This window comes from Rana temporaria, chromosome 1, assembly GCF_905171775.1.
Source record: "Rana temporaria chromosome 1, aRanTem1.1, whole genome shotgun sequence".
In the NCBI taxonomy this organism is placed as follows: Eukaryota; Metazoa; Chordata; class Amphibia; order Anura; family Ranidae; genus Rana; species Rana temporaria.
Window position 1 is genome coordinate 667,141,700 of NC_053489.1, and position 12,609 is coordinate 667,154,308.

General features: G+C 45.8%; 1 protein-coding gene across 4 annotated transcripts in view; it reads left to right on the forward strand.

The window, feature by feature from the left end:
* The window catches only part of LOC120924587 (von Willebrand factor A domain-containing protein 5A-like), a 131,783-nt gene extending 119,657 nt beyond the window's left edge, over positions 1–12,126 (forward strand). For all 4 annotated transcript variants that reach the window (XM_040335573.1, XM_040335575.1, XM_040335574.1 and 1 more), the window contains 3 exons: positions 8,045–8,214; positions 8,962–9,088; positions 11,856–12,126. In XM_040335573.1, the coding sequence (XP_040191507.1) occupies positions 8,045–8,214; positions 8,962–9,088; positions 11,856–11,935 (377 nt within the window). In that variant the 3' untranslated portion in view covers positions 11,936–12,126. The remainder of the gene's footprint in view (positions 1–8,044; positions 8,215–8,961; positions 9,089–11,855) is intronic.
* Positions 12,127–12,609: the final 483 nt, after the last annotated feature.

Here is a 12,609-nt window from a genome sequence, read left to right on the forward strand (position 1 = left end):
GCGCAGGCGCAGTATAGAGCCGCACCGACGTTAGGCTTCTTTCGGCTACGAGTGACGCGATGGATGCGACCGTCGGAAGCCTCTCGGAAGAATGTCAATCAAGAAGGAACGCCCGCTCCCGAAGACCCATACTTGGAAGCGACGGAAGAAGATGCAGCTCGAAAACGGGTAAGTACGGCTCATATTTTAATACAAATAGCCGATTCCCCTAGATCGAACGAGCAGGAAGCTAAGGGGAAATTTTTTTTTTTTTTTTAAATGGGTGAACTCCCGCTTTAAGCAATAAAAAAATATCTCTGCATTACATGTACATGTCCCCAGGTTTTGTCCATATAAATGCTTCCAGTCAGGGCTTTTTTTCTGGGGGAACTTGGGGGAACTCAGTTCCACAACCTTTGGCTCAGACCCTTTGGTGCCTGCTCACCACAATCACTTGTAAACACAGAAGTCTGGTTTCTGTGTGTACAAGTGACAGCTCTGCACTCTGTGTGTAACCCCCCTGAACTCTGCACTCTGTATGTAATGCAATCCTGGTATTTAATACCCTTCTACTGTTTGTGAAATCTGAACGGGTTCTTGGTTGAGTTCCTGCACCTATTTTCTGAGAAAAAAAGCTCTGCTTCCAGTACAAAAAAATACCAGCTGATCCGCCAGAAATCCAGCGAGCTCTTAACTTCCTCTTTGGGTGGACAATACTGAAATCCAGGGGTTTGACAAATTTGCTTGGAATCTAGGAGCCAGCTAAAAAAGTTAGGAGCCAGAAAACGCGCCCCTGTCCCGACGAGCTTGCGCGCAGAAGCGAACACATACGTGAGCAGCGCCCGCATATGTAAACGGTGTTCAAACCACACATGTGAGGTATCGCCGCGATTGGTAGAGCGAGAGCAATAATTCTAGCCCTAGACCTCCTCTGTAACTCAAAACATGCAACCTGTAGATTTTTTTAAACGTCGCCTATGAAGATTTTAAAGGGTAAAAGTTTGTCGGCATTCCACGAGCGGACGCAATTTTGAAGCGTGACATGTTGGGTATCAATTTACTCGGCGTAACATTATCTTTCATGATATTAAAAAAAATGGGGATAACTTTACTCTTGTCTTGTCTTTTTAATTAAAAAAGTGCACTTGTAAGACCGCTGCGCAAATACGGCGTGACAGAAAGTATTGCAACGATCGCCATTTTATTCTCTAGGGTGTTAGGATAAAAAATATATATAATGTTTGGGGGTTCTAATTAGAGGGAAGAAGATGGCAGTAAAAAAAGTGAAAAATGACATTAGAATTGCTGTTTAACTTGTAATGCTTAACTTGTAATACCAACGGCCACCACCAGATGGCGCCAGCTTACACATCTGGTGGTAATAACTTGTAATACCAACGGCTCACCACCAGATGGCGCCAGCTCACCAAATTTTTTTTTATTTTTATTTTTTTTATTTTTTTTCCCCCTTCCAAGCCAAGTCGCCAGGACCCTATTTCTAGTTGCCATGTCGACCTGGCGCCCGGGATTTGTCGAGCCCTGCTGAAATCAATAGTCAGCACTCCCCTTGTTCTGTCCTGCTGAACAGCAGATCTTCACCCATCCATGCCCTTCTCCACCCCTGCCCAGAGGCATATATTGATTTCCTTCCAAGCAAATCAGGACCATTGCCTCTAGTCTACTCACAAGAGCATGCCCCCATAGGGCCGGATTCGGGTAGATCGGCGCATAGTTATTCCGGCGTAGCATATCGAATATACGCTACTCCGACGTCGCGCAACAGCGGCGAGCACAGTATTCACAAAGCACTCGCACCCAACGTTGCGCCAGCGTAACGTAAATTCCTCGGCGTAAGCCCGCCTAATTCAAAGTAGGTGGAAGGTGGGCGTGATCCATTTAAATGAACCGTGACCCCATGCAAATGATGGGCCGAACGGCGAATGCGCCGTCCCGTGGACGCTTCCCAGTGCGCATGCCCAGAATCACGTCGGAACGAACGCCTAAGATACGTCGAATCACTGAACGTAACCTATACCCAGCCCTATTCATGTAGTACTACGTAAACGACGTAAAATACGACGACTGTTCCGTGGTCCATACCTTTGCATTGGATGCGCCTCCTTTAGGTGGAATAACTATACGCCGGACGTAAGCCTTACGCAAGCCGCGTATATTATGCGCCGGGCGCAACTACGTTCGTAAATCGCCGTATCTCCCTCATTTGCATATTTGCAATGAGGCGGCCAGCGTAAATATGCGCCCAAGATACGCCGGCGTAGGAAAGTTACGTCGGTCGGAGGAAGCCTATTTTCAGGCGTATCTAGTTCTATGGGCACGGCCCATAGATACGACGGCGCACATTGACACTTACGCGTCGTATCTGTAGATACGTCGGCGTAAGTGTTACGTGAATCCAGGCCATAATGTATAGGGAAATGGCTTTTAGGGGGGATGTAGATCTGGGGGGGGTGTCTCAGGGGGTGTGCAGGAGGGGTGGCTAACCCAGGCGCATTGAAGTAAGGGGACAAAGAATAAACACAGGGTGGTTCACCCATTCTATGGTCATGTAATAACAGTGGGGGGGGCTCAGTTTCAGATCCTTACCCTGGACGTCCCGGTACTGGTGTGTCCGCATCAATAGGAACTAAGCTGTCTTTGCAAGAAATGAACAAGTCTGTTGTTAATGTCTCTGGCCCGGATTCAGAGAGCAATTGCGCCTGCGTAACCATAGTTACGCAGCGCAATTGCTTACTTGCGCCGGCGTAACGAATGCTCCTGATTCAGGAACCTCGTTACGCCGACTGCAGCCTAAGATAGGCACGGCATAAGGCTCTTATGAGTGAAGTGAACTCCTGCGCTGTCTAGAGTGAGGGGACAAGTGAAAAGTGGGGATACTGCTGCAAATAAAAAAGAGGTCTACCTCGATAGACAAAAAGTGATAATTGTAACAAGTGAAATATTTGCGCTGTAAAGTGTTATACAAATTAATGTGTGTGTGCATATAACCACATACATATACAAGTACAAAAAATGGGTGGGGAAAGTCCAAAAAAGGGGGAGTGACACTAATATACCAGTAAACAATATTGTTGAATAGTCATTAATCGAGGGCACAGTGCTGAAGAGGTCCAGGTACAACAAAATCCAACCATGTAGGGGTGCAGTTCATCAATACTTTATCCAATCAATAACGTTGTGAAGTGAAAAATGTTGAAAAACACAACAATAAAAATAAAATATAAAAATAGAAATAAAAATAAATATAAAAATAAAAATAAGAATAAGGGTCAAAGTATTTCAGAAGAAGGAGGCCTTGTATCCAAAAAGGGTGAAAGATAGAGAGTGAGCCGTAACCAAGATCTCATATATGCACCTCTAGTGATCCCAGCAGCTCACCTCTAATCTGGCAAGCTGGATTAAATCAGCCTGATCCTGATGGGTGTGGTCCGTTGTTGAATATCACATACGGGTCTCCATAAAGTGTGTTACATGAAAAAGTAAAAGGAGTAGAAACCAAATGGTGTGATAACGTCACAGGGAGGGATAGCAATGTCTTCTGATTTAAACCAGTAGAGATGCACTCACATGTGGGTGAAAAAACTGGGGCTCTTATCCACGAACGCCGAGCTCGTCAGTCCCTCCTTCCTCTCCTTTACTGATTCTCCAGGGTTAGGAGTCCCGTGTCCCCAATGGTTCACGAGTCGGCTCTTGTTATGTATGAGGATCTCGGTGGTGTATGTGGGGTAAGAGAGAAGGACAAGCCTGATCGTGTGATATCATCAACAATAAACAAAAACCCCCCAGGAATGCCCAGGTAGTAATGCACTCACATGAACAATATAACATAAAAGACCTTCCTCCACGAGTGCGGACTCGCAATAAATCTGTGCCTTCAACACTTCCCCTCTATCTGTGGCTCAGTCCGGACACTCAGATGTGGCAGTCATACATGGGGGGAAGTGGAATAAACAACCACAGCGTAGCCCAGTCAGACGTGAAAAGTTTATTTTAACCACTTGCCGTCGCCGCACCGTCAAAATACGTCCACAAGGTGGCTCTGCTGGGCGAGAGCACGTAATATGACGTCCTCTCTCCCAGCCGCCACTAGGGGCGCGCGCGCGCGCCCCCCGCTCGCCCCCGACTCCCGTGCGTGTGCCCGGCGGGCGCGATCGCCGCCGGGCACACGCGATCGCTCGGTACAGAGCGGAGACCGGGAGCTGTGTGTGTAAACACACAGCTCCCGGTCCTGTCAGCAGGGGAAATGCTGATCTTCGGTTCATACAATGTATGAACCGAAGATCAGTGTTTCCCCTAGTGAGGCCACCCCCCCCCCACAGTAAGAACACACCCAGGCATACTTAACCCCTTCCCCGCCCCCTAGTGTTAACCCCTTCACTGCCAGTGGCATTTTTATAGTAATCCAATGCATTTTTATAGCACTGATCGCTATAAAAATGCCAATGTCGCAATACCGGAAAAAAAAATCGCTGATCGCCGCCATTACTAGTAAAAAATATATAATAAAAATGACATAAAACTACCCCCTATTTTGTAAACGCTATAACTTTTGCGCAAACCAATCAATAAACGCTTATTGCGATTTTTTTTTACGAAAAATATGTAGAAGAAAACGTATCGGCCTAAACTGAGGAAAAAAAATGTTTTTTTATATATTTTTGGGGGATATTTATTATAGCAAAATGTAAAAAAAAATATTCATTTTTTTCAAAATTGTCGCTCTATTTTTGTTTATAGCGCAAAAACTAAAAACCGCAGAGGTGATCAAATACCACCAAAAGAAAGCTCTATTTGTGGGGAAAAAAAGGACGCCAATTTTGTTTGGGAGCCACGTCGCACGACCGCGCAATTGTCTGTTAAAGCGACAGAGTCCCGAATCGCAAAAAGTGCTCTGGTCTCTGGGCAGCAATATGGTCCGGGGGGTAAGTGGTTAAAAGCACTTAAAAACTCACATTTAAAATCGAAATTGCTGCATCAATCCGACGAGTGGCGAACTCGTATATCCAGTGGTCGGATGCTGGAGTGTGTCAAGCCCTCCAATCCCATTTGGGGGGCTTGACACACTCCAGCATCCGACCACTGGATATACGAGTTTGCCACTCGTCGGATTGATGCAGCAATTTTGATTTTAAATGTGAGTTTTTAAGTGTTTTTAAATAAACTTTTCACGTCTGACTGGGCTACGCTGTGGTTGTTTATTCCACTTCCCCCCATGTATGACTGCCACATCTGAGTGTCCGGACTGAGCCACAGATAGAGGGGAAGTGTTGGAGGCACAGATTTATTGCGAGTCCGCACTCGTGGAGGAAGGTCTTTTATGTTATATTGTTCATGTGAGTGCATTACTACCTGGGCATTCCTGGGGGGTTTTTGTTTATTGTTGATGATATCACACGATCAGGCTTGTCCTTCTCTCTTACCCCACATACACCACCGAGATCCTCATACATAACAAGAGCCGACTCGTGAACCATTGGGGACACGGGACTCCTAACCCTGGAGAATCAGTAAAGGAGAGGAAGGAGGGACTGACGAGCTCGGCGTTCGTGGATAAGAGCCCCAGTTTTTTCACCCACATGTGAGTGCATCTCCACTGGTTTAAATCAGAAGACATTGCTATCCCTCCCTGTGACGTTATCACACCATTTGGTTTCTACTCCTTTTACTTTTTCATGTAACACACTTTATGGAGACCCGTATGTGATATTCAACAACGGACCACACCCATCAGGATCAGGCTGATTTAATCCAGCTTGCCAGATTAGAGGTGAGCTGCTGGGATCACTAGAGGTGCATATATGAGATCTTGGTTACGGCTCACTCTCTATCTTTCACCCTTTTTGGATACAAGGCCTCCTTCTTCTGAAATACTTTGACCCTTATTCTTATATTTATTTTTATTTCTATTTTTATATTTTATTTTTATTGTTGTGTTTTTCAACATTTTTCACTTCACAACGTTATTGATTGGATAAAGTATTGATGAACTGCACCCCTACATGGTTGGATTTTGTTGTACCTGGACCTCTTCAGCACTGTGCCCTCGATTAATGACTATTCAACAATATTGTTTACTGGTATATTAGTGTCACTCCCCCTTTTTTGGACTTTCCCCACCCATTTTTTGTACTTGTATATGTATGTGGTTATATGCACACACACATTAATTTGTATAACACTTTACAGCGCAAATATTTCACTTGTTACAATAAGGCTCTTATGCCCGCATATCTTAGGCTGCATTCTTGCGATGGCCGCTAGGTGGCGTTCCCGTTGTGCTCAGCGTATAGTATGCAAATTGCATACTAACGCCGATTCACAACGTTACGCGAGCCCTGCGTACGCAGTTTACGGCGGTTTTCGCGTAAGGCTGCCCCTGCTATTAGCAGGCGCAGCCAATGCTAAGTATACCCGCGGCATAAGGCTCTTATGCCCGCATATCTTAGGCTGCATTCTTGCGGTGGACGCTAGGTGGCGTTCCCGTTGTGCTCAGCGTATAGTATGCAAATTGCATACTAACACTGATTCACAATGTTGCGCAAGCCCTGCGTACGCAATTTACGTCGTTTCCGTACGGCGGTTTTTGCGTAAGGCTGTCCCTGCTATTAGGGGGCAGCCAATGTTACGTATACCCGTCGTTCCCGCGTCGCGAAATTTGAACTTTACGTAGTTTGCGTAAGTGAATCGTGAATGGCGCTGGACGCCATTCACGTTCACTTTGAAGCAAATGACGTCCTTTGCGACGTCATTTGCCGCAATGCACGTCGGAAAAGTTTCCCGACGGAGCATGCGCTCTACGATCGGCGCGGGAACGCGCCTAATTTAAATTATTTCCGCCCCCTACGGGATCATTTAAATTGCGCGCACTTACGCCGGGCATTTTGCCGGAGCGCCCACGCAATTTACGGAGCTGCTGCTCCGTGAATCGCGGGTAGCGCAGAAAATTTGCGGGGGCGCAGGGCAAAAACGTTGCCCTGCACCTCCGTAAAAACTGCGCAAAGGTACCTGAATCTACCCCTCTGAGAATAATTAAAAGTGATTACAAAGGATGAACTTTTTTTACCTTTTATGCATTCTATGCATAAGGGTAAAAAAAAACTCCTGTGTGCAGCGCCCCCCCCAATCCTTATCTAATCTCCCTCTGATCCAGCGATGTTCACGAGAGCCTTGGCTGTCTCGGGACTCTCCCTCCTCATTGGCTGAGCCAATGGGCTCTCGCTGCTGTCAATCACAGCCAGTGAGCCAATGAGGAGAGAGCGGGGAGGGAGGGCAGGGCCAAGCCATGGCTCTATGTGTCTTATGAATGCATAGAGCGGCAGCGGTGCCCCCAGGGCAAGTAGCTTTCTCTGGGGGCACTGCTTGAGGGGGAGGAGTCAGGAGTGCCGGAAGGGAAAATGAAAAGTAGAGGATCGGGTCTGCTCTGTGCAAAACCATTACACAGAGCAGATAAATATAACATGTTTGTTGTTTAAAAAAATTAAATACAAAATTGTATCTTTTAATAAGCAGTTTTTTCACAAGGTTAAAAGAAAAATATGAATGTTGGGACCTGCCCTAGAATGGAAGTGGGAGGTTTGGGGGTTGAATTTTGAAAATGCTTGGAGGTAACCTTTAACGCCTTCCCTACCGAGTCATTGTAAAATGACAGCGCGGAACCCTGCCTCCCTCAGGGTGGACATCATATGACGTCCTGAGCTTCCCAGGCAGCTAGGGTGCCCGAGCACCGCATCGATCGGGACCTGGTGCGCGTGCCCGGCGGCCACGATGTCCGCCGGGCACCCGCGATTGCCCGCAATCACGGCAGGACCATGGATCTGTGTGTGTTCCTTTACAGAGAAACACAGATCGGTCTCCTCCCCTTTTGAGTCCCCCCTCCCCCTACAGTTAGAATCACTCCCTAGGTAACATATTAACCCCTAGTGTTAACCCTAGGATAGGGTGTTACTGGCAGGATCACAATTCATAATAAATGAAAAAAAGCCTAATTTTTTTTTTTATTGTAGCCATCAAATGTAAACAGTGGTAATCGTGTATATTATTGTTCTAGCCCCACAGCCACTACCACCTCCACCCCCACCCCCTGTCCAAGTGGGGACCCCCGGTCTTGTGAGGCTGATCAATGTGCAGAACGCGGACGGATCCTGGAATCTGACCCCCCAAGTCTCTGCTGTCCTGGGAATATCTGAGGCAGACATAAAAACCGGGAACCCCGACCAGGTATTTGTGTTACTGACCATATCTGCAATGTTTTATATTTTCCTTAAAAAATATATATTTCTCTTATGGTCCATGGATGGGCACAGCCTTCACAAGTCTTGACATATGGGTTATGTTCCTGTTCATAGGAGAGGAACATAACCCATATGTCAAGTCTTGTGAAGGCTGTGTCCGTCCATGGAGGACAGAGAAAATAATTTTATGGTGAGTACAAAAAATCCTATTTTCTCTTTTCGTCCATGGACGGACACAGCCTTCACAAGACTTGACATATGGGTTATGTTCCTCTCCTATGAACAGGAACATAACCCATATGTCAAGACTTGTGAAGGCTGTGTCCGTCCATGGAAGAAAAGAGAAAATAGGATTCATTGTTCTCACTGTAAAATCCTTTTCTCTTTTCGTCCATGGACGGACACAGCCTTCACAAGACTTGACATATGGGTTATGTTCCTCTCCTATGAACAGGAACATAACCCATATGTCAAGAGTTGTGAAGGCTGTGCCCGTCCATGGACGACAGAGAAAAGGATTTTACGGTGAGTACAAAAAATCCTATTTTCTCTTTTCATCTATGGACGGACACAGCCTTCACAAGACTTAACATATGGGTTATGTTCCTCTCCTATGAACAGGAACATAACCCATATGTCAAGAGTTGTGAAGGCTGTGCCCGTCCATGGGACTTTATGGTGAGTACAAAAAATCCTATTTTTTTTTATAAACTCCTCCTTCCCTCCTCTACAGAAAATGGAGGTGTCGGTGTGGGTGACGGTCCTGGCGGTGATCTGGCTTCACGCCACCTGTGTGGATCAGAGAGAGGAGTGGGAGCTGCTGGAGGGGAAAGCCATTACCTGGGTCAAGGCAAAAGCAGGTAAGTGCTACTGTAAGTGATGGCTGGAGTACTCTTACGGACCAATCAGAACCCACCTTTTAATGATATGACTCCCTTACAGCAAATTCTGATTTAAGGTCTACAATTACAACACTTTAAGACCCCTTTCACACTGAGCGTTTTTCAGCGCCTGAAAACCGCCTCCCCAGCCCGAGTGCTTTCACACTGAGGCGACGCGCTGGCAGGACGTTAAAAAAAACTCCTTGCAAGGAGCAGTGAAGGAGCGGTGTATAAAACTCTCCTCCACTGCTTCTGCCCAGCGGTGCTTTGCCGGTGGTTTTAACCCTTTTCCGAGCACGTCGAAATTTTTCCCGTCAGAAAAATTGAGAACCTGCTCTCAATCTTTTGCTGGTGGAAATTCCCTATCCCCCAGCACCCTCATGCTTCACTGGTCTAGAGTCCTGATGTCATCAAGACCAGAACAGGGTCCATAGACCTGCTCTAGACACGAGGACACTAAGGGACAGTCCACTTGCTGGGAGCATGAGAGAGCGTCGCCTTCCAGGGAGCGGAGGATCAGGTATGTAAAATGGTTTCTGCTCTGCTATAGACCATATTGGCTATTAACCCTTGAAGTGGCGGCTGGTGGTAACTTGTTTTGGGGGGGGCGGCAAACAGTGCACCTACGCTCCTTTCGGCCAATTGGGAAAGGGGTCCTAGACCACCTCCCCTCTCTCCTGCCCCTCTGTGCTTTACGCCCCCCCCTATTTTTTTGCTCCCGCTTATTCTCTCCAGACCCTTGATTGTCCCCGCCTCCTCAGTCTGTCCAGCCCCCCTGTGCTCTCCGGCTCCCCCTAGTGTTCTCCACCCCTGTGTGTTTCACCCCATGTGCTCTATATGGCCCCCCCAGCGCGCTCCCACCGTGTTCTCCACAAACCCCTCCCCCCCTCCCCCATGCTCTCCATACCTCCCGGTAAATATGTCAAGGGCTGCTCAGTCTATTTATTTTTGGTCCCAGTCCGGGCCGGAGGGGGAGACTAACATGATGCATTGTCCTGCCAATATGAAGTTGGGTGACCCCACACAGAGACACAGCGAAAAGGAGAAGTCATGATAACTCAGCAATGGGGAAAAGATCAGCTGCAGAGAGACCACAAGTAGCACTGGGGACTTTTCCCTTTGCTTGCCTTTTTTTTGGGGAACAACTTTCACATTACAGGTCCTCTTTAAGGCAGCCAATTACCCTTTGAGCTGTCAACACATCAAACATTACTGCAGCGCACCATTGTGTGTCTCCCAAGTTTTTTTTTCAGTCAGGCTTCAGGAGGTACATAAATGACCTACACCTACTGTATATATTATACCAGGGGCATTGTTCAATTTTGGTCAAAGCCACAGTTTGTACTATTTATCCACAAATGCCGCTTACCTGTAGACAGTGGCGTAGCGTGGGTTGTCAGCACCTGGGGCGAGGCAAAGTAATTTGCGCCCCCCTGACCCATGAACTTACCTATTTTCAGCTAGCTCCAGTCTGGTCACATGATCCACTGTGTGCAGGGCCGCCATCAGGGGGGTACAGGCAGTACACCTGTAAGGGGCCCGGATGGCAACCCCCTTTTTTTCATTTATTTTTTATAAAAAAAAAAAAAGTAATATATTTTTATTTTTTTATTAAAGGGCCAATTTTTTTATTTTTTTTTTTAGGGGTCCGGAGGTCCCCAGGGCCCCGGATGACAACCCCCCTTTTTTTTTTTTTTAAATCATTTTTTTATATATTTGTTTTATTTATTTTATTTTTTATATATATATATATATATATATATATATATATATATATATATATATTTATTAAAGGGTCCAGAGGTCCCCAGGGCCCCGGATGGCAACCCCCCTTTTTTTATAAAAAAAAAATATATTTTGTTTCTTTTTAGTTCTCCCCCATGTGGCAAATTTTTTTTTATTTTTTTTTATAAATGTTTATTTTATTTTATTTGTATGTGTATATATATATATATATATTATTATTATTTTTATTTTTTTAAAGGGCCCAGAGGTCCCCAGGGCCTTTTATTTTTTTTATATATTTGTTTTTAGTTATTTTTTATTAAAGGGCCCAGAGGTTTTTTTTTTTAGTTTTTTTATTAAAGGGCCCAGAGGTTCCGGGTGGCAACCCCCCTTTTTTTGTAATTTCTTTTTTATAAAAAATAATAATAATTTGTGTGTATATATATATATATATATATATATATAATATATATATATATGACCCAGAGGTCCCCAGATGGCAACCCCCCTTTTTTAAAAATATATATATATATATATATTATTTATATATATTTTTTTATTTATTTTTATTAAAGGGCCCAGAGGTCCCCAAGGTCCCCCGCTTCTCAATTCGTGGCAGCACCCCCCCCCGCTTCTCAATTTCTCAATCTCAGGTGGCAGCACCCCCCCCCCCCCCGGTTCTCTGCTCCAGGGGGCCCATGCCTGAAGCTGTGTAAGGGGCCCCATAATTCCTGATGGCGGCCCTGACTGTGTAAAGCCTGGAGTGGTGGCATCATGCATATGTTCCTATGTCCCATCTGTTGTTGGCGCTCCCTCCTCTCCACACTTGTGACAGCGCCCCTCTAAATTTTGCGCCCATGGCGGTGGCCCCCTTCGCACCCTCCACGCTACTACACCACTGCCTGTAGAGTCAGTTTTTTTGTAAAGGTGAACTATGCCCTTGATAATTCTCAGATTGTTAATTAACCCCCCATCATTCTGCATCCGCAATAAATAAAAGTGACATTTGATGTGTCCTCAGGTTCCTCTCTGGGGGAGTTTGTCAGATCCGGGAACCAGCTGCTGAAATGCTCCGTGGACTCCAAAGTGTTCGGCCTGTAAGAGGAGACGTCTGGAGGAACCAAGATGGCGGATGTGTGCCTTTGTACTCTGTTCCTGTATCTGGGAGCGAGACCAACGTTAGATGTGCTGAGTTTTCTATTTAGGAAATAATAAAGTCCCGTACACACGATCGGAATTTCCGATGGAAAAAGTCAGACAGACTTTTTCCATTGGAAATTCCGACCGTGTGTATGCCCTATCTGACTTTTTTTCGAGGAATTCCGTCTGAGTTTACATATTTTCTTTTCCGATGTGAGTTTGGTCGGACAAAGGTCCGATTGTGTGTGGCTTTACTCTTTGCACTATTTACAGGTCGTTGTTTTTTTTACTGTTCTGCAAAATACTTTGTTGCAGTAATGTTTTAAGGAATAAACCTCTTTAAGTTTCCATTGTCTGCATTTCTAATTATTTAAAGGGGATCCCCTCTAACTGATAAACCTCTTGGTGTAGTAATGGGGGTCCAGTTTTTCTAGGTTCATCAATCTCCACAATAATCATAGATGTGTCCTTGTCCTGCTGTGTATGTTACAGACATGGCCGTGGTCTAAAAGCTGCCAGTTGTGGCCCTTTCACTGGCCCGGATTCAGGTAGAATTGCCCATAATTTACGGAGGCGCAGGGCAACGTTTTTGCCCTGCGCCCCCGCAAATTTGCTCCGCTGCCCTTGATTCACGG